Source organism: Calliopsis andreniformis, chromosome 3 (assembly GCF_051401765.1).
Source record: "Calliopsis andreniformis isolate RMS-2024a chromosome 3, iyCalAndr_principal, whole genome shotgun sequence".
Taxonomy (NCBI): domain Eukaryota; kingdom Metazoa; phylum Arthropoda; class Insecta; order Hymenoptera; family Andrenidae; genus Calliopsis; species Calliopsis andreniformis.
Window position 1 is genome coordinate 17,333,330 of NC_135064.1, and position 22,295 is coordinate 17,355,624.

The 22,295-nt window shown below is 31.5% G+C and overlaps 3 protein-coding genes across 9 annotated transcripts in view; 2 read left to right on the forward strand and 1 right to left on the reverse strand.

The window, feature by feature from the left end:
- Positions 1 to 11,717, forward strand: part of Synd (protein kinase C and casein kinase substrate in neurons protein Synd) — a 63,560-nt gene extending 51,843 nt beyond the window's left edge. For 3 of the 6 annotated variants that reach the window (XM_076375479.1, XM_076375481.1, XM_076375480.1), the window contains exons 2-10: positions 846 to 1,237; positions 1,879 to 2,067; positions 3,517 to 3,537; positions 5,739 to 5,965; positions 6,225 to 6,345; positions 7,286 to 7,396; positions 8,907 to 9,073; positions 9,484 to 9,644; positions 9,715 to 11,717. In XM_076375479.1, coding sequence (XP_076231594.1) covers positions 875 to 1,237; positions 1,879 to 2,067; positions 3,517 to 3,537; positions 5,739 to 5,965; positions 6,225 to 6,345; positions 7,286 to 7,396; positions 8,907 to 9,073; positions 9,484 to 9,644; positions 9,715 to 9,827 — 1,473 coding nt within the window. In that variant the 5' untranslated portion in view covers positions 846 to 874 and the 3' untranslated portion in view covers positions 9,828 to 11,717. The remainder of the gene's footprint in view (positions 1 to 845; positions 1,238 to 1,878; positions 2,068 to 3,516; positions 3,538 to 5,738; positions 5,966 to 6,224; positions 6,346 to 7,285; positions 7,397 to 8,906; positions 9,074 to 9,483; positions 9,645 to 9,714) is intronic. The other 3 variants (XM_076375483.1, XM_076375485.1, XM_076375484.1) reach the window with 3 other exon arrangements.
- Positions 11,718 to 12,376: 659 nt separating this feature from the next.
- Positions 12,377 to 16,633, reverse strand: LOC143188848 (uncharacterized). The gene is made up of 4 exons (XM_076393323.1): positions 16,496 to 16,633; positions 16,268 to 16,414; positions 15,849 to 15,923; positions 12,377 to 15,774 (listed from the first exon to the last, which is right to left on the reverse strand). The coding sequence occupies exons 1-4, from the start codon at positions 16,631 to 16,633 to the stop codon at positions 12,955 to 12,957; spliced, it is 3,180 nt and encodes a 1,059-aa protein (XP_076249438.1). The 3' UTR covers positions 12,377 to 12,954.
- Positions 16,634 to 18,130: 1,497 nt separating this feature from the next.
- Positions 18,131 to 22,122, forward strand: LOC143177395 (uncharacterized). 2 transcript variants are annotated; one of them, XM_076375269.1, is made up of 7 exons: positions 18,131 to 18,369; positions 18,949 to 19,011; positions 19,118 to 19,255; positions 19,317 to 19,478; positions 19,557 to 19,854; positions 19,940 to 20,103; positions 20,193 to 22,122. In XM_076375269.1, the coding sequence occupies exons 1-7, from the start codon at positions 18,322 to 18,324 to the stop codon at positions 21,354 to 21,356; spliced, it is 2,037 nt and encodes a 678-aa protein (XP_076231384.1). In that variant the 5' UTR covers positions 18,131 to 18,321; the 3' UTR covers positions 21,357 to 22,122. The 2 variants fall into 2 exon arrangements, with proteins under 2 accessions (XP_076231384.1, XP_076231385.1); XM_076375270.1 differs by lacking the exons at positions 18,949 to 19,011; positions 19,118 to 19,255.
- Positions 22,123 to 22,295: the final 173 nt, after the last annotated feature.

Consider the following 22,295-nt stretch of genomic DNA (forward strand, 5'->3'; position numbering starts at 1 on the left):
GTAAGAATACAATTATTATTCTGTTAATAGAGATTCAGTACTCATCGTTAGTGTTTAACATATTTTTTGCCTCTAAGCTTTACTCTCTGCTGTTTAACACGTGCGCAAACGTGTACATCAAATTATGTTACATGGATCGATTATAGAAGCCATAAAAGCTTCAGTCTCCCGAACCCAATTATTGACCGCAGTAGTAAAACACCAAATTACATTGTAAACGAATAACACGTGAAAATGCCATGAATCTGGTAAACTATTATAGTGAAGGAAATTACTGACATTTTATTTTTAATACATGTAATTATGCAACATATCCTTAAATGGATAGTCTGCAAATTTAACAATTTGAAGAACGTCATCCTCAGTGACACGTCGTATACTGAGAAAGTTAATTGAAATGGACGATGCTACGAGTGTATGGACGATCGAAAGAGAGTTTCGAAACATCTGTTGCCATTTGTCGTAATACATACTTTAACTTTCTTTCGAATATAATTTTGCAATCGACGTTAAATATCTAGACATGTATACAGAGTGTTCCAAAATTATTGAATATAGCCTAACTATATAGCCTGCCGTGAGAACCATCTCGAGCTGATTGAAAATTGCGTCATTAAAATTATTATAACGTGGCAGTCAGTTAAACAATAGTAGCTTCACCTAAATAATCGAAACATGTAATAACCAGTATAATTATAAAGTGAACGTAAAATGCATATGTAAGGGAGGGACTCTTTCAACAGATGAATGTAAAGTCTGAAGAAAGAGGAAGTTGAAGGAACTCTGTTGCTCTACTACTCTGCTATTCTGCTCCCAACTAATATAATACATATTTCTGGTTCCAGGCGAAAGGAATTTCTCGACTTAGGCTAGGATGTCACATCACAGCGACGACAACATGCTGATAGCAACCTCGGACTCCTTCTGGGAGCCGGGTAACTACAAACGAACGACGAAAAGGATCGAGGACGGGCACAAGTTATGCGACAGCTTGATGGCTCTGGTGCAGGAGAGGGCGGAGATCGAGAAAAGCTATGCCAAAGCGTTGAAAAATTGGTCGAAAAATTGGAACGACAAGATCGAGAAAGGGCCCGAGTATGGAACCACCGAGGCAGCGTGGAAAGGTGTTCTCGTCGAGTCGGACAGGCTGGGTGATCTTCACATCAGGGTCAAAGAGAATCTTTGCAATCAAATCATCCTGCACGTGAAAACGTGGCAAAAAGACAACTATCACAAGGTACACTGGTTTTCAAATTAAGTCATTTCTCCTGAAGAATTAATTTCCTCGGAAATATATTTCTTGACTCTTTCACTTGTATTTTTTAGCTCACAGAAATTAAGCTATTAGTATATTTCTTAGTGGGGTTGCGTATATGTAACATTGGTACTCGAATAGTACTAAATTTAAAGACTTAATCAAATTTTATGTGTAGACCTCAGAGTCACAGTGTACCTATTAAATCCCTATTAAATATCTATTAAGACCCATTATTCATGAGTGATAAAACAGACTTTCTCTCATAGAAAGTGTTGAATTTTCAAGTTCAGGACTTTTCGAAATTTTTACTTGAAGCAAAATACGACGTTGCCTTATGAGACTAAAATCACAGTATTTTTTTGTTATAAACTCGTCACTGTTTCCACCATTTCATAAAGTTACCATTTAATTTCCTACTACGCTACTCCCTACTCCATAAACGCATTACCTGTAGCTATCGACGGCGACTGAAACACTTGGAATTACTTTGAATCTGTATATGTATTCCGCAAAACCTTGCATCCATGCGACCTACAGTTTTCACCCAGTTACAAGCGTTTTTCTCTGGTGTAGGGGTTCGTAATTGTCGCTAATGTTGCTCGGATGTGGTTCCATTGCAGTCGATGATGACCCTAAAGGAACGTAAGGAAATGGAGGACGCGTTCAAGAAAGCACAGAAGCCTTGGGTGAAGCTTCTACAGAAGGTCGAAAAAGCGAAGTCGGAGTATCACAACAGCTGTAAAACCGAACGAACCGCCGCGAACATGGAAAGGAACGCCACGGCTGACAGTTCGCTTTCGCCAGACCAGGTAAAACGACAGTCCTTTTTTTCTCGCTTCCCTTCCCATTCTATCGATTACAGTAATAAGGAGTTACGCCATCCTCGTTCATTCATACGTTATCGACGATTAGCGCAATTGTTACGTTACGTATTCGAATCACAGCCGTCGTGCTCGCTTTCAAAAGGTCCTTCGAAGAGTCGACACGTCGAGTCAAATAGCTTGCATGGGTTTTGCGAGAGTGGAATCGTGCACTGCTCAAAATAAGCACAGGATGTGTTCGTTTGAGTCATTTTTTTTTTAATTGCAATTTTTATTATAATGGAATTAATTTCATCATTGAGAGGACGTTATTGTTGTATAGTGAACTTTTAACAGTTCAAAGCAAAAGAGTGATTTGATATTTGTTTATGAAAAAAGTCGTAATTATTATGTACAAAGTTACAGAGAAGTAGCTTGAGAAAATTTGCAAGGTTCTCCATTTGGAGCTAAAAGCTTTTAACATTAATATTTTATATATTATACGACGATGCTTGAAATAACCATCATTAATCATTCATTTGTTAATAATAAGGTTTTCATGAAATATCTTCCTGTGCCATGCAAAATTGAAATATCAAAGCAGCTGAAATCATCAGATTGTCGCATTTAATTGTAGCGATTATGCTAAATGCTTCAACTTTTCATTTTTTCCCCTTGCTTCTTTACCATTAAACCAAGTGCGCTAGCTCGTGTAATAAAGATTCTTTTTCTATATGGAATTTTTATATAAAGGTTCTAACTTGAAAGAAGAGATAAGAAGTCAAATTAACACTAGAACTACCGTGGTTAATCTATGGCTATTTTTAACGATGTGCCACAACTACAAATGTCTAAAAGCGTATGTAATTTACAGAAATAACGTTTACTAATATGTTCTTCTTTTATTCTTCAGCATTAACTGAGAACAAAATAAAGTTTGTGAAAGATAAAATGTGTGTAAGGAATAATCATACCTGTCACTTTGACTGGTTTGGTAGTTCTGGTGTTAACTGTACCTTCCCTCGTTAACTGCTCACTAATGAGTCGACTTAGTGATGAGTTAGCAAGGTCTTAGCATATTCAACGAAGAAAAACGTGTTTAGTGATCAAAGAAAAGGACACTGCATTACGATAATATACGCATAATTCAGCTTCTGAATCTTTAAAAAAATGTGATACCCTAACTGTTTTGAGCAGTGTATCGTCTGAAACAAAAACAAGAACGAAGGAAGAGAACCCTTTCATAACATGATTTATCTAATGTAAAGTGTAGCAAAATCCTCTGCTAAATCCTTTTCGAAGCGACAAATGCAGTGGATAGAACATGCACACACAAACACATATAGTATCATGTGTACCGTGTGTGTGCACGTAAACATTAGTTATGCATCTCGATCGCACATTCGCGGCTCGATATACGAGTAGATACAGTTATTCTTTAGCAAGTATTATTTTCAGATGGCCCGAGGCTCTGAAAACGTATGTGAAAAAAATACCGTGTTATCTTACAAAACAGAACTTTGCATGCCGTGTTGTCCTGTGTTCTCGAACTATATCGGCGTTCCATTACCTTTTTCAATATCACAAAACGCTTCCAAACTCCCTTGAATGAATGAATGACTCTCTTTCTCTGCACGTTTCGGTGGTGAATCGAGAATTGTCTATTTTGTAATATAGTGATTGCAGATATTTAGATACAAAACGTATTGTACGTTTGACATTCTTTAAACTAGGTATTAATTAGTAGAAGGATTCAAAGTACATAATATTATTTTTATAGAAAATGAATGAACCTTTACAAGTAAATTATTCAATAGCGATTTATTACTGCACGAGATGATTATCATATTTTTCATTCGCATTGAAGGTTTTTTTTGTCGAAATACCGTTGTAGCTAAAGTAATGCCACAAATGAAACGATCACTGTCGGAAAACTGAATAATCGCCAAAGGGTAGGCGTCTGAAAAAAGGCTACCGACGTTTTTAGATGACAGTATGTGGATGTGGTGCATGGGACCTCAGAATACGAAAAGCCTTTAGGAAATCTAAAATAGGAGACGTTCAGCTTGTATGTATACTTATACTGCATGCGGCATGTAACCTCGATTAACATTGTCTCGTTTTTCGTTACAGAAAGCTCTGCTGGTAAGCAACCATCTGTCTCATTCATTGCCCTGTTAATCGCAAACATCGAGCCCTTTAAGTGAAATGCATCTCAAAATACATAACTTAAATCGAGAGAAATTGATTCAGAAAAAAATCGTAATTTTATCATGATTAGATTTTCCATAAGATTTCATTTATTTTGAAAAACGAAGGATTATAGAAAAGATTTCATATAAACTCCAAGACACTGTGTTCTTCCATTTTTACTGCTCGATGATTGCTCGTTACCTCTGCTTATAAGTAGAATTCAATAAATTACAATATGTACTTTAAAGCATATGAAGAATTCTTATTTTATGCGCATAATTTCTAAATGCTTGATAAACCGATATGCTTCGACTGCTTCGCTAATGGCTCTGCTTAAGTAGATTTACCATTTTAATATGTCACAAATCGATGTGCACGAACACATCGTGTCTTCCAAATAAATTGTAGTATTTCTGTTTTATGCGATGTTTCAACTTCCCACATTCTCTGTTCACTTTTAATTTCTCTTTAATTATTGACGTATGTATTCATATTACTTGCATTGTACTACACAAACAAATTGCCACACATTTACACTGCCACAATGAAATTGCAAAGAATATTCTCCAGTACATTTGTATAGTATGTTCGACGACAGGTGTCAAGAATTCTAAGGCGCGATTCTACACGCTAAAATAAAACAAAAATGAAGATAGTCGAATTTGCGTTTGAGGATTCGTTTCAGAGTTATTAATTGTTGCAGAAATGCCTAGAATTCGCGTGAAATGTGTCCGACTCGAGACTTATTCTACTGATTTTGTTGTGTCTGACCTGACTAGCGTACGCTGACAGTAGAATATGTAAGTTCCAGGTCAGGCACATTTCACGCGAATTTTGGACATTTCTATAATTAATAACTCTGAACCCTCAAACGCAATTTTTTTTCATTTAGACATCTAGGGTCACCTCTTAACATTTTTGGCACGTGTTTTCAAATATTCTATATTTTAATTTTTTCTTTAATTCGCAATAATTTAGATTCTTTTATTCTATTAAAAAAAAAGATACTTTTACATTTTTCTCTTCCATGGAAACACATTTGTACCAAATACTTATTACCATTCACACAGAATGATTTCACAACTTCAACACACTGTGATGGTAAAAAGGAGTGATTTCTTGTACCTGATTGCAACTTTCACATGCACGTAGATCAATTGACTGTTACTTAAATGTTGTAGAAGTCACGCTTTTTTTAAAGGTATTTGCTGTCACAATTGTATGCTAGATAAGCTTTGAGGGTAAAGAATTGGAATGTTGAACAGTATTATACTTGTTTCTGAGAATCAAATACTGCTTGAAAAATATGCTCTAACGTTATTTCATATGAAATACCTTTTTTAGTATCAAATTAAAAATATTTTCTGGTTCTTGTTAAGGAAGTTCTCAGTGTAGGTTTACGCCAAGATCTTTACCTTCAATGTAGCTCGTGGGAATTGCGAGACACTCGCGACATTTATGTCAATCCCTTTCTGTTTAATCAACAGGTGAAGAAGATGCAAGACAGGGTACAAAAAACGAAGGAGGAAGTACAGAAAGCGAAGGAGAAGTATGAGGCTGCCCTTCAGGAAATTAATCAATATAACCCAAAGTACATGGAAGACATGACTCAGGTGTTCGAAAAGTGTCAAGAAATGGAGGCAGAGCGGCTTCAGTTCTTCAAGGAGATCCTTTTTGGTCTTCTCAGATGCCTCAATATTTCTCAGGACCCAATGTAATTACCTACTTAATTCTCTCTTTTATATACATGATATCTCACGTAAACGTTATTAGGAAGTTTAATCGTCCTTCAGTTTTACAAAAAGTTAAGAGAAATTATGCATAATTGTTTAAAGATTTACTCTTTTAAATACAATCAAAGAAATCTTCTCATTAATTTCATTAAAATAGTCATAGAAACAGCCATAGATCGTATATTATGAAAATAAGTATTCGAAAGAATATTAATTTTTATTGTGGTTCTCAATTTATAGATTACCTCAGATATATGAGGAGTTCTACCACACAATTAACAATGCAGATCACGAAAAGGACCTAAAGTGGTGGTCTAACAACCATGGTGTAAATATGGCTATGAACTGGCCCCAGTTTGAGGTAAGATACAAGATTAAAATTACATATGCATTGCAAATACTCTGTCGCATGTAAGCCCCTGCTCATGGTTGAAGATCTGATATTAGGAGACATAGATGTAGAGTGCATTCAATATTATTCTCGTTCTTTCCCTATTATAACTGCATTAATTCTATTCGTAATTCTGTATGTTCCATCATTTTTTTAATGAAAGCTATAAAATGGTTACATTTGTTCACAACCATAATCGAAATGTAATAAGTTTTTTTTACTATAAATTGCATATTAAAAAAGATTTTTTGAGTGCTATACATATTCGCAAGAAAAGTCTACAGCAAAGAAAAAAAATATATTTTTTTATCAGCATTTTTAACCCTTAATCATTTTTATAAAGCTTGTTTTTTAAAGCTTTATTCCTAATTTTCTGTAAACTTTATTTAATTCGTACATTATAGCAACTCACACTGAAAACTATCATTCATATTTAGCTTCTTATTTTCATTCATCTTTTTCTTCAAAAAAAAATATATATATATAACAAAGAATAATACATATTTATTTTTTCCTTTCATTATTATTCCACAAAATGTTTACTTTTATACTCAATTCATATTTATTTTACACAATCTGTGACCTATAAATGAAGTTTGAGAAGATCGAAGCGATATTATAATTAAGTAAAATATCATTTGTCCTTAAAACCTGAAATTCGTTCTTCCCTTTGCAAACGCATTAATTTCTCTCAATCGCATTAAAAAAATTTACGCTATAATTGATATCATTACCTTTAACGAGTTGAACTCGTTCGTAGAACAATTTGTGTGCGTATCACGATAACGATCTATTTTTTCCCATTAAATGTCTACGACGTCGGACAAATTTTGAAGCTTTAAATAGTATTTCGAGAGAAACTTCTAGACTGCATGCATGTGATTGTTCCTTGGGCGTTGCTATTATACAGGACTACACAGAGGAGTTCCGGGACATCACCAAGGGCTCGAAATCCAAAGAAGCACTTCCGGCTGGCTCCATCACGCTCATCAATCAACGGCCGGTCGGCGAGGATCTGCATGTAAAGTTTTGTTGTTTTACATCATTTATTTGTCTAGTGGTACTCGTGTTTACGAGTCGAGGCTTATGCAGGCAACACGGTGATAATAAAGCAAGCTTTTTTTTACTGTCCAAGAGCGACGATATAGCGCCGTAACGGCAGACGCGGCGAGGTCACTGAGGATGGGTTTCCTTTTTCAGCTTATGGCTTGCTAACTTAACCGAATTAACCGTAACTCGCTATGTGCTTGTCTTGCACGTAATCACAGATCTATATTCGGATATACCAAGCATGTTTTCACCTTTAAAGCATAGGAGCGAATTTGCGGTATCGTTCGACTTGCGAGATGAAACGAATTCGACTTCTATTCATAAACGAAAATTATATCAATGAATATACAGGGTGATCAGTTTATCTGGGAATCCTTCGAGTGTTTGCAACGTTTATTTTGAATGCTGTTAGCATTGTAAGAGCTGCAAACATTCGTTAGAGGGTTTTTAGTTAAATTAATCACCCTGTATATCTCTCTATGTTCTGGTAACATTATTAAGGGGATATCTTTTTGCATAAAAATTATTTTATATAATACTATTTTGTATAGTGTATATTATTCAGAGTATTTTAAGGGTAATTAAAAAATATGGACATGAAATAAAAAATACAAGGTTTAGTTATTTGAAAGAGAAATTTATTTTTAGCTGTGTGTATTATCTCCAAAGAGATTTTACACCATAAATGTAAATCCGTTCCATTTTTTTCACGTATGCTTACAATATTACAAATATCATTATTAGCATTAGATGTATCATTTTCGTTTCATACAGCATTGCATATTAATAAATAAAATTGCAATTGAGTATAAGTCAGACGTGCTTGCAACCGGAGATCATCATACCAATTAATATTTTTGTACTAAGATCATTGCATCTATAAATATACATAATTTTAATTCATTATAACAATGAATACATTTTTATGCGTCTTCATTTTGAGTCATTTCATTTTAAATATTTACAGCAAGGATTTCATTTCATTTATTTATTTCTAAAACCACATTTACTTCAGTTGTATTTGTTAAACTCATCTTTATAAGAAAACAACAGTAACAAAAGAATTACTCCACATAATTTTCATTTTTAGCTTAAAAATAACTAATGCAACTCAATTTTATAAAATGACGTGAAGAATTAGATATTATGGTTGCACGCATAATTTCAAATATCTTCATAAATTTTTAAGTTTATATACTACATAGAGCTCTAGGCACAATTGTAAATTTACACTTTTATATATATATACTTATTTACGCAGAGTGTTTTAAAACTATTGTTCAAAGCACAGCTATATGATAAAATGAACAAAAACTAGTAAAAGAGATCGTAAGAAACAAAAGTTCATAAATTCATTATTATCGATTATTCAGTTTTTCTATGTTTTCGAAATTGAACTTTACTCAATAGTTCTGAAACACTATATGATTAATTATTACACTTGATGAAATTAAAGTAATTCATACTTTTCGTAAATATAGGAATTCCCCCCAGTCAATAATAAGGCGAAATCGAAACCCACTGCCCGAGTGATATCGACAGATGGAGGTCATGGAGATACCAAAACTGACACAATTAGCTCCAGTAAAAACTCATCAGAAAAAAATAATCATGATGGGAATGCAGTAAATAGGACCTCTACTGTTACGTAAGTGTTGCGTTATACTATAATCTTTACTTCAATTAAATATTTATTATTTTAAAAATACAGATATTTCATATTCGAATTGATTAATAAATTAAATAACAGAAAAGAAGAATTTATTATTTTTATAAAAATAAAGCTATACAAATGAGCCACTAATAAAAAGATCTACTGAAATCAATGAAACAGACTGCTGCTTCAAAATCAATTTAATTATTTATCAAATAAAACTTGAATAGTATAATACAGGATGTTCGAAGAAAACAGGTGTCAAAAATTTTAAGGAGTAACTCACAGTCTTGATTTTAGTCTTATTTTGACACGTAGAATCAGCCCTTAAAATTTCTGACATTTATTTTCGAACACCCTGTATAAATAGTATGATATATGTAACACATACATATTTCTTTTAGCAATGGTACAAACGCTAAACAAGAATCAAATCCATTTGAAGAAGAGGATTGGGACGAAGATGGTGGTGAACCATTAGTAGACAATGGAGAACCTGGTGTTCCTGTACGCGCGTTATACGACTATGAAGGAGCGGAAGCAGACGAACTCAGTTTTAGACAAGGTAGGTAGAAAATTAGAAATGAACGTAATATGCATACATATTTATTTAACGAATGCTTATATTCTTGTAGGCGATGTATTCGAAAAGTTAGAAGATGAAGATGAACAAGGGTGGTGTAAAGGAAGAAAAGATGGCAGAGTGGGCCTTTATCCTGCAAATTATGTAGACCTTGTGTCTCAATAAATTACCATCTGAAGCCAAATTTCACGAAAAACTGTTAGTTACTTAACACGTAATACGTATGAAAAACAAAAATTTTTTATTTTGTTGTTTATTTCTCGTTGAAATAGCGCCTTTATTAAAATTTGTAAATGTCGTTAGATAAAAGTTACACGAGACTCTATATTAGAGATCATGTTCATTTTATGTGATATACAATGATCGCTAAAAAAATAATACGATAAATCTTTCAGTTCGATGCAACATTAAATAATGTGGGAATTCAACGTTAGGGAATAATGTAAGTATTAACACGGTGAAAATTATGAGTACTCTCAATTGGTTCTTTTCGTTTTTCAAACAGACATAATTGATTAATGCGATAATATTTCGAGCGAAGCTTTTACTCTTGACGGGTAATGGTTTGTTTGTAGGTAGTTAGGGTTCTCTATATCCATCTATACAATTAGTACTAGACAATAAGATGGATAACACACGTACCGCAAGTATATTAAGTTTAGAGTTCTGAGATAATTACAATAATAACGATTTCTGACTCATTATTATCGTTGCTACTAAACAAATTCGGCGAACACAGCGAGAAGTATATTTAATTTATTGTTATTCAAATAATACTAGTAAAACTTAATTTGTCTGAATGATATCGTTGTATATAATAGATCTAAGGGCATAACGGCATGTAAAGTTGTGCAATTGTTTAACGAAGTTGAGATTTTATGATGTTTAAAGTACATCGGCTGAAATGAAATACTTCAAAAATGAATGTACATTAAATGTACCAAATGAATAAATTGGGGACCCAGTATTGTCCAGTCGCGTTTTAATTAATGAAGCATCACAATTCAATGTTAATTAAAAAAATCATAAGTTATGGACTTATAAGGAATCGAATTTTGATCATAATATACGATTGTAATTAAAATGACACGAAGATATTTATTTTTCATTGAATTACAAATGAAAATTTATGAAATTAATTATTGTACACGTTGTACGTACATATAAAATTCATTTTTATATCAAATCAATTCATTGTCAGTTGTAAAAAAGAATTTTAATATCGCTTTCAATTGAACGGAACTTTATACAATATTAACTGAATTGTATTGAAGGTATTTCATATAATTGTTACTCTTTTTCTAATGAACGTGACACGACCTAAAAAATAAGAGTGAAAGCGCAAAATGTATTGAATGCGATAAATATCTTTTTTCTCAATATAAATTACTTAATATTAAGTATTTACAATGAATCGATGTACCTTCACTATTATATATTTTCAGAGTATCTTTAGTATAGAGACGCTCTTAAGTTAACAGAAGCGACAACGTTGCAAAGTAATCATGAAACCAAACGAACTATAGATTTAAATGATTCAAAAAGGAAGCATTTATAGTTTTCCATATAAAGAGATTGTTTCAAAAGCAGATAGAGTCAGCTTTAATAAAGTCAGCTGTTATTTATGTATATGATATAATTTGATTTCGCGAAGCGCTCAGAAGAGTTGACTTACAAATAGTCAAGTTTTTATGGTATATAGTGATAAAACAATAGCTATTCTCCACGAGTAAATAACGTGTCATTGTACACAGTATTTATGTAAATATAGTAGAATATAATAAGACTTACGATTCAGCCAGCGACTGATTTTTGTAATTGTTTACATTATTAGTCCTCCAAATTATTTTCTGTAAAGAGTGTTCGCGATTCCATGATGTTGTTATAAATAGATTCTAGTTTGTGTATAAAATTGATTATGTATAACTTAATAAGTAGCATATGTATGAAATATTATACGATTCGTGATGAAAGCGACTATTTTCGATTGAATGACTATGGCACGTCAGTAAATTTCGTAAGTGTTAATTAAATTTACAAAAGATTCTAACGTGACGAGTTTATGTATTATTTAATTGTCAAAATGAATATCTAATACCGGTCACGTTACGATAAGCGTAAAATTCGAAGAAAATTGTTAAAAATTTATGTAAAACATAATTTTGTGTAAAACATTATATTTGCATACACATTAATATACATGTTGAATTCTAATCAACAAATACGTTATAATTTATATACATTTATTTAATCAATCCTATTTAGGATACGTTCTACTAAATATTTCATCGCGTAGATTTTATATTACAGTTCATATTTGTTGAAAATAAAACTGTACTTTATTTATGTATAAACAGTTGGTATTTATTGGAAATAAAACTATGATTTATTAAGTATTGATATATACATAATTGGTATATTTATACATACATACGAGATACATTATTGGATTCAGTAGATACACATATAAAACGATTTGTTAATCACTAAAAAAAAAACTGTAATCACAATTCTTACAGTTAATTTTCACACGAACAATGCTCATATCGTTTATTTTTTACTATAAATTTTAACATTTATAAATTTTTATTTACATCAGCAAATATGTTTGATAAAATGAGACTTGTTGCGGAACAAGTAGAATATAAATGTATTACATTATAAAATGGAAAGAATCTGTACATATACAATTGTTTTTGACTCTATTATATAAGCAAACTATTACGCAGAATTTGTACCTATTACACTAAAACTACCATTAACTAAGTCTATTTTTCTAAACAATTTTGAAACAAAATAACTACTGTTACAAAGAAATAAGATTGTCTTGTTTTAAATTTTGTCTTGCACAAACTAAGAACCTATTATTATTATAAACTAAGGAAGTATTATACACAGGCTTCGATCTTTTGCTTTCATATTGTACATAATAGTATGTCAAATAACTTCTTAACATTTTTACTGTAGAAAATATCATTACAAGAAGAATACATCCTGTTTTATTAAGTTTAAGTTTGGAAGATTATCCTAAACTTTTTTTTTCTTTTTTTTTTTTAATAAAAACGCTCATTATCACATAATCTTATAGCTGATGTAAACATGCATTTAATGATCTATGATCTTGAAAAGATTAATATAAGTTTTTATACTTAAATTATACAGCCTCATAGAAGATAAGTATATAATGAATGATGTCAATAGACAAGTGTGAACAGCTGTATACATTCGATTCGCAATTCCTATTTGCCATTTGTTGTATTTTCAATAAATAATACAAAATTTAACAATTACGTTAGTGAGTCGCAACATGTTTCTGTAGATCTTCAAGACTTGAGAATGGTTTTTCGCACAATTGACAAACATGTGCATTTCCATTGTGTATGTCCAAATGTTCGGATAATTCTTCTTCAGTATCAAAAAGCAAATCACAAATCATGCATTGATATTCATACGATTTAATTCCCTGCTTCTCCCATTCCGCTATCGCAGCCTCTTCTTCATGTGCTTGCATGTGCATCTCCAGCAACATTTCTGAATTAAATGTTTCTGCACATTGCAGGCAATGATAAGGTTCATCTCTAACTTTATCGTTTTCACTAGCTATATTAATGAGATTAGGATTATCGTCTTCCTCATCGAATAAATGTTTTTCAACGTGCGCTTCGAGTGCATCCTCGGAATCTAGTGAATCGCCGCATATTGCACACTGGTACTGTTCTTTACCAGTACTTTGATCATCTTCACTCGTGTCGTCGCAATGTTTTTGTAAATGATCTTTCAGTATTTCTTCATCTGTAAATATCTTATCACATACGAAGCAAGTATATGTTTCTTTCGGTTTCTCCATTCCTTGCAGATTACTCTCCTTTAATCCTTTGACCATTACTACTTTCTCGGGTTGAACATTACCTATTTCTGTTCTAGAGCTATCTGGCTTTACAGCTATGCTGTTTTCTATTTTCAAAGGTTGAGATTTTTCAGACTTTACATACGCTACCTCTTTAGAATTTTGTGATACATTTACAGAAGTTGACTTATGAGACTCACTTTTTGTTATATTTTCTATGTTAAACTCAGACTGGTCGTGACTCTCTAAATGACGTACGAGAAGTTTTTCAGTTCGGAATGTAGAATTGCAGACGTAACATTTATGAATTTGTTGTTTCGCAGATTTACATACATGAGCTTTTACGAACCTAGCCTCTACTATCTCGTGACATCTTTTACATCGCATCATTTTATGTTTATTGGGCCGTGGTGTGGCAGTGGTCTCTGCTTTATGTATACGAACATGGGCTGCGACCTCACTACGACTATTGAATGACTGTTCACATACACCACATATATGTTTTTCTACGAATGGTGAATTTACTTTAAGAACGTTCTCTTGATTTTCTGGTTTCTGCTCATTTTTTATAACAGGTCCAGAAATTGCTATAATATTAGAATCTCCTTTAGGTTCTTCTACTTGTTGTTTTACTGTATTAGTCTTTTCTTTTACAGTTTCTTGTGCGTTCTTCTGTATATCATGATTGTCTTCTGTTCTAGATGCTTTAGTTATATCAATTTCTGACAAATTAGAATCAGAATCTAAAGCAGAAGTATTGTAATCATTATACCTTATTGGTGGTACACTTTGTCGTTTATGGAAAACCATGCTAAAAGGTCCACCAAGTTTATTTTTAACAGTACGTTTAGTTAAGACATGCATATTGTTAATAGTTCGATGTTTACTTTCCTTTGTTATATCTAATCGCTTTAACACAATCTTTGGCTGATACTTTTTGGAATTTTGCATTTCTTTTAATAATGCAGGCGAAACTCTTCCAGGCTTTTGACTGTACGAATTAATTCCTGAACCGCAACTTCTCATTATAGACGACTCGAAATTCTTTTTTATAGTTTTTTCTATTATACTCTTTAGTTGTTGGTCTAAAGTTTGATACGAGTTTTTACAACCATTTCCTATTTTATCTTTCTTCGCGTCATCATTAACAGTCCCAAATAATCTATGCTTCATTTCTTTCTCAACGAATCCTGCTAATTCAACTTGTACACGTTTCAAAGCTTCTATCTCTGTTCCTTCCACTTCTATGTTCAAACATCTTTCGATACACTTTTTATCATTAGAATCCATTGGAATTGGATTTATTCTACGAAGTTGAACAGCGTCGATGATATCAGTATTCTTTTCTTGAGTATTTTGTTCGGTACTATTATTTTTATATTCTTTTGATAAAGCATTTAAATTTGCTTTATTCAGATAATGTGGTTCTGCAAGCATTAACGTGGAAGTCACGATATAAGTCGCATCTCCAACTTCTAATTCTGATTTTACCGAACATGGAGTGAATGTATCTTCAATATTTTGCGTTTCACATTGTTTTGTCGATTTCTCAGTAATAGATTTTTCTAGTAAGGACATAGAAGTTCTTCGTCCTTTTAGATTTTGAGGACGTGTATCTTTCTTTGCTTTATTTTGTTCAGCGGAGTCTTTTATAGAGGTATTTCTATTTTCATTCAACACAGTGTCAGAATTTACATCATTAGTAGATTTTGTTTTTTGTGTATCAGAATCGGAGTCTATAATTATAAAATCATCTTTATCATATTTTGTAGCGTTGTTGTCAGTCATATTACTTTCCAACTTTCTTAATCCTCTTCCTAGTCTCTTTTGCTTGTCAATTTCTTTATCCATATTTGTTTTTGCCCGTGCCTTCTGCACTGGTGATAATTCTGTATCATCTGACGCCATAGAATCTGTATCTGATAACTCTCCTCTTGCTGCTAGAAGAGCCCTTTTCCTTGCAACCCATCGTTTAGTTGATGCTTCCCTTTCTTCAGTCGTTCTACTGCGCTTCGCAGTCAACAATTTAGCCTTTGCTTGAGCCAATGATGACTTTCCCTGAGGGTCATCTTTATTTTCATGCTTATCCTCAGTCTTACATTTATCGTTATTAGATGCATCATGAGCTTTCTGAGAAGAATCCTTTGAAGATGTAGCATTGTCATCGGATAAGTATATTTCTTTTAGTGTTGTTTGTTCAGTTACACAACTTGCATTTCCAAATTCCAAAGGTATTAATGGAGGTATTTCAGTTTTTGACTTTTTCTGGAATAAATAATTTTGCCAATGTTATTCTAGTTCTTATTAACACAAATATTGCAAAACAAAACAAAAAATACCTTTTCAGGAGTATCAGAAAAGCTATCTTCCGCGCTTTGTTGTAGAAGGTTATACATCCTTTTATTTTGCAAAGCCTAATGTAAAATTAAAATATATATGTATATTATCTACATTGCACGTGAAATTGAAACATGTTACAATAATTCATTAATGTTAAACGAAGTAAAAATTATAGTAAGTGACTTCATATTAATATCTCAAACACATATAAGAATTATTTAAAGACATACAACAATATTAAATAAATATTAGTAAGCTTTACTTCCATTTAATAGCTCTAACTATCATATGATATTAATTCATTACATATTTTGACATATAATCATTAATCAAGTAACAAACGATACTGCTATATCTAAATCTCAATTAAACTGGACTTTTCAATGTCACTACTTCTCTTTAAGCTCAACATCCTTACCACATTATCAGAATTTTGTACAAGTTCCAGCTGACTCAATAGCACCTGGTTCGAACGTATAAATTGCTCTTTAAATTCATTCCACATATCCAGTTTGTAAAGACACACATGACAAATAATGCTTGGCAAACCATGCTCATCCTTGATCTACAAAGAATAATCATCCAGTTATATCATAGAAGAAAATGTAAAAATACCTGAAGAAAAAAGAAAGTGTAAACAACACACATTGATAGAGGTGCACTTTGCCAGATCATTTAGTTTTGATTGCAAATGTTCGCTAAACAGATCGCTCATACAACCATCATCGACAAGACAAATGCGACACCTCTCTTTTATATTTGATAATTTCCGTTTCCTCGACATTTTTCTCGTCTGTTAAGTAACACAAAACGAAATTACGCGACTCTACATTGAATACCAAAGAACACTCTTGAAGATAGCAGCGAGTCATGTATGGCGGGTGCTGCAACGATACCTCGAACATGCAATGCTATGCAAAAAGATAGCGCACTTTATCTCGTTCCTGATACGCAGAATTACTTTGACTATAGTAATATTTCTATAGTCGAAACAAATTTAGAAAAAAATCTATATTACGCGTGTGGATAAAAAGGGTTTAATACATGCTTTAGGGATTTACAAATAATACTCAATTAGAGAAATCAAATATTCTGGTTTTATTACTTGTTTAATAAAATAACGATAAATCTTCTTTATTTATTCATTTATTTACAATCTGAGCATTGAAAGCACACATAAAGACATAATAAAACATGATACAACAATTCTGAGCAGAAGTATTTATAATTATTTTACAAGAACGCGATTTTTTGTAAAATTATGAAAAGGCGATGCCATTGGATTTACAAATTTTCCATGATGGCGCCTATACCCTTCGCGTATCGCTGTCAGAGCAAAGGGGTGAGAATGAAAACTAATAAAAGCTTTCAATTCAATTCAATTTATTAATCAATATCACCCCTAACTATTAATTATCTATTATATTAGTATTCTTTTATTGTATTATATACATTATCTATGCATAATTATCGAAATACAACGGAAACTGAAAACTCTCTGAACAGCCCTAAAATATTAACCCATACATCGCCGCTAGATGGTTATGGTATCTCGATATCAGGATCGTATTGTCAAAAGTTAGTACCCTTTTGCATGATTTTTAAATCGATTTCTTAAATCCAAGAAAATCATATGAAAAATAAACAAACAACTTTTACTACTTAATATAATTGGAAAATGAATTATGAAAATCTTAGAAAAGCTTCGTACATCTTCCATTTAAATCCAGATTGCAAATTCTATCCTAGTACTCAAATAATGATACTGCATAATAAATATCAATTTATTGATTCCTAATTATTTTTTTCAACTCGTCATCACACAACATAAATACTATTTTTTATATAAATAAATAGATAACGCATATAAATGCAATTCATAAGAACAGTAAAACTAACACTACATGCGTAGGAAATAAAGTATCCTCATAAAAATGCTAAAGAAATTCACGTCTTATCTTCCAAATTGAATCATACAAGTTCGATGCGTCATACCGTTGACGTCCAATCAAATAATACGATGCATTCATTAATGTGGAATTTTTTGCGTACTTTCATTAATCAACGTAGATGTTATCCAGGATGGGCATTATTTTCTTCAGGAAATTAGTATGCATCTACATTTGCTAGAAAGCGTCTGCATTTTGATCACGTTTACGCTTTTACTTCTAACACGCTATAGTAAACAACTATACTATACTGTACTATACTGCATAGTATATTCCTGATTCCTGATTATATAGTTTTCGGTAGCGCTCATTGTCAGTGGCGTTTACAAGCGTCTGCGCCAATGTTATGTGTAATTGTTTGTCGTCATTCTTTTTCGAAATGTAAACGATCGTAGATGATTTGACGCGTTAAGAATTATGTATTTCTCACAATGCAGATGATCATGTGCGCACTAAAACTCACAATGGAGTAACTACTGCAACTGTGAGTTCGGTTCAATTAAATGTCAAGGAGTTAAGGGACATGGATGTTGCAGATAACGCCGATGGATCTTTAGATCCTCGTATACAAGTAATTATCTTTAATGACACTTCCTCTATTTATAGCGCTATTGTTACCGTCGGCGTAATTTTTTTTAGAAATGCATATTTGTAGCGGTTTATTTGTAAATAAGCATAATTAGCAAAGGTGGTTGTAACACCTAACACTGCCTGGTACCATGTTCCACTTTGCTTTCACTTCTTTTCCTTCCTAAATTTTCACTTTATTAAACATGAATGACGTAATGAAATTGAAATATATAAAAGCTACTTAATATGGACATTAAAGCTTGCTTCAAATAAAGGTTGTGAAATAATCGTTTAATGTATTGTATATCTTTGTGACTAATATATAAATCAATGCATGACATTTGTTTTGTCTGTATTTATTTATTTATTGTAATTATATCAATATTCTAAATTTGAACATTGTGGTGATTATGTTTCTCCTATATTCTTTATACTTGTATATTAATCTTCATTGTGAGAATTAATATTTTATACTACTGAGTTTTAAGTTCTCACTAGGTATTAATATTTCAATAAAATAATTTTATATCTAGAACTTTTTACATTTTCTTATACAAATTTATAAATTTATCTTTTTTAGATTGAACTAGAGAATTTAAATGATGCAACGGATGATATTAATAAACTTGAAACTGAATTAGATGTAAGTTGCGTTATTATAGTGCTATTAGTAATTTGTTTGTGTTTATATTATTTTATAATGGAATATCATAATTTATGCAATTAACTAATATATATTTATTATTTAGGAAGCTCACACTGCTTTTAGACAATTACTATCAGAAACAACAAAACGATTGAATGAAATTCTCAATAAAGTAGGAAACAGTTCTGTTGAAAAAGCAAGATGTTATTATGAAGCACTTGAAGAGGCACGCCGAGCTCATGTGAGAAAGAATTTTAAATACAAAAATTCTCAAAAATAACTAGACAAAATTGTGTTCACAGGTACAATGTCAACAACAAGCTCAATTATTCCAAAGAGCAAGTGAAATCCATGCAGCAGCAAAGGAAACTGTAGCTTTGGCTGAAAGTCGATTCATATCACATCAGCACGAATGGAATTTTGATCAAGCCTGGCAGGATATGTTAAATCATGCAACCATTAAAGTAAATTGTTTATAAAATAATAAGTAGACTTGGTGTAAAATTGACATGTTTAATATTATTTAATACGCTCATCTCTAGGTAATGGATGCAGAAAATCAAAAAGCAGAATGTCGTCGAGAACATTATCGAAGAGCTGTGCTCTTCCATAATGCTGAGGAAAGATTATTACAATTAGAAGAAAAACATCGGCGCTCGATAATCAAAACAAGACCATACTTCGAAGTTAAAGCCCAGTGTGAACAAATGCTAGCAACACAAAAAGAAAGAGTTGAATGCTTGCAAAAAGCAATACAAGAAGCAAAAGCTAATTATGCTACAAGTCTCCGTAGATTAGAAGAAATTAGTAATCAAATACATCAACAACGACGAGATTATGGTACTCTTCTTATTCAGTACTGCGTAAACAAATAACTCATTATTAATATTATATTTTTTAACTGTTTTAATCTGTTTTTTTTTAGACTTCATAGCTAATGGACCTAGAGAACCAGGTGTTGGTGCAGAATTAGTTAGTCCACAAAAATCTGCACATTATGATACAGAATTTAATCAAGCAAATGACAATGCAATAAAAGATATTACGAATGAACAGCTAAATAAATGTAGTAGACTAGATGAATATAATGTTAGTATAATACCTTATCATTTCTAATTCAAAGATAGTTTATATTTTAGTAAAATTATATTTACTATTAAGCATTTATTCTGTTGCAGAGCAATTGTCAATTACAAGAGGATAGTGAACACATTGGAAAAAGATCTGTTGATGGAAGTGAAGCTACATCTCCTCAGTGGGAACTAGAATTGCAAGCTAAAATGGAAAATCTGAATGCTTTATCTTCTGGCAATTCCATGCATGACCATAGCCGTAAGAATGAAAATATATCTAATATATGCTCTTATAACGAAGATAATGCAAAATCAAGCAGTCTGACTCAAGAATCAGGTTTTAAGTTTTTGCAGAACAGAGGATTTTCCGTAAATAACTTTAATCAATTTCAAAAATTATTAAAAAATCTTCAAACGCTTAAAAATCCATTAGCAAATATGTCATCATTTATAGAAGGATCAAATACATTAAAGAATGATATTGATAGTAATTTAAAAGATAACACATCAAAGTCTTTAAGTAATAGTCCTGCAAAAACAAGCATCAATTTAGAATCGAAATTCGCCGAAAAAGTAGAAACTCGAAATCTAGCGAAATATGTGCCAAATAGAATCTTTGATTTTGGCTTTAATTACAATAAGTCTCGAAGCAATAGCGATATTAATGTACCTTCGAATCTCGATACCAATCCTGTAGGAATATATCAAAGTTTAGATCGTATTTTAGATGATAAGACTGATAATTTTGAATTTAGTAAAGATGTTGAACTAGAGTCAAAGAACGACGAAGTAAAAGAGACTTATAACAACGGCCTACATAGCAACAAAAATTTACATTGTTCACAGTTGAATAACAAGGAAAGCTCACAGTTGAAAGAAATATTATCAGGGGAAAAGCGATTAAGATCTAATTCTTTACAAATTTTATCTAATAACTCTAATACCTCGCCAGTAAAACTGAAGGATGCATTAAGTTTATCAAGTGAAAACTCTCTGAACAAAAAGTTAACTAGTAGTTCTAATAGATGTTACGAAAAAAAAGAGGTAACGGACGAAACATCAAATATTAGCGAATTCCCGTTACTGTCGTTCTTAGAAAAAACAAATTCATTAGCGGACAGTAAAAATAGAAGTTATAGTATGGTTAATTTAGATGACAAACGGAACATTATGTTATTAAATGATGTACATTTAAATAATGTAAAAACTAAGAGTATAGATAGATTGGCAAACACGAAGAATAATCTACTTTTAAAGGCTCCAAGATGAAGAAAAGAGATCTAAATTATATAAAAAATGTGATAAATTATTCAATGAACTAAATATGTCTTATTGTTAGCACATTGAAACGTTACATGGACGGACAATTGTATTTAATTTTGCAAACGAGATTTATACTATTCTTCTTTCCGTGATATGAGAATTAAATAATGTTAACTTTACAAAAACGTTCTGCCAAATAGATATAAATTTTATATTGAAATCTATTTGATAATCTCAACTAAAACAATCAAAAAATTATTTAATAACCACTTTATGCCAGCATTGAATGTATACAGTTTACGTTTATCTTGCATATGTTCGCAGTTTTCCATTAATTTATATAGAAATAATTCTAGCAATTTTTCGCATAATTCTATAAAGTTGTGTACAAGAAGTTACATAAAAAGAGGTATAAATTGAATAATATTTCATAGTAAGCAAAATTGATTGCATAATTATTATTTATTTTCAGTTTATTTTATTTAATTTGTTATTATGCTTGCCAAATCATCCTTTTACAAATCTTTGTTTTGTACAAAATAGATTATCATGAGTAGGAAATGTTTTACCACTTCAATAAGGCCTAGTACATTGTCTTAATTTTGTATAACAAAATTATTCTACCAGTCTGTAAGTTATTTGTATCATCTGTTTTCTTTTCATTAGTTATGTAACATTGTATTATAATTTAAGCGATATTACAAAGATTGACCTATCCATTAAAATGTATCATAAAGCTTGTTTTCTCCAGTAATAAAGAATTTATCTTTATCATAAATAATATTCAATACTTTATAGTGTTTTATATAATTTTAAGATACTTTTTTACTAGGCTATTTTTTATTAAAAATAGTGTTTAAAGTTGTTTATAAGTTCTCCATCAAAGTCTTTCTTTTTTCATTGTATTTCTGAGTACAAAGACACACAAAGAATGATTAGCTTCTA

Coding starts and splice junctions, on each gene's coding strand:
- LOC143188848 (XM_076393323.1), bottom strand. CDS start 16,633: ATGTCGAGGAAACGGAAATTATCAAATATAAAAGAGAGGTGTCGCATT. Junction 15,924..16,267: donor TACAAAATTCTGATAATGTG/GTAAGGATGTTG, acceptor ATTTTACATTAG/GCTTTGCAAAATAAAAGGAT. Junction 15,775..15,848: donor TTTCTGATACTCCTGAAAAG/GTATTTTTTGTT, acceptor TATTTATTCCAG/AAAAAGTCAAAAACTGAAAT.
- LOC143177395 (XM_076375269.1), top strand. CDS start 18,322: ATGGATGTTGCAGATAACGCCGATGGATCTTTAGATCCTCGTATACAA. Junction 18,370..18,948: donor CTTTAGATCCTCGTATACAA/GTAATTATCTTT, acceptor TATCTTTTTTAG/ATTGAACTAGAGAATTTAAA. Junction 19,012..19,117: donor AACTTGAAACTGAATTAGAT/GTAAGTTGCGTT, acceptor TTTATTATTTAG/GAAGCTCACACTGCTTTTAG.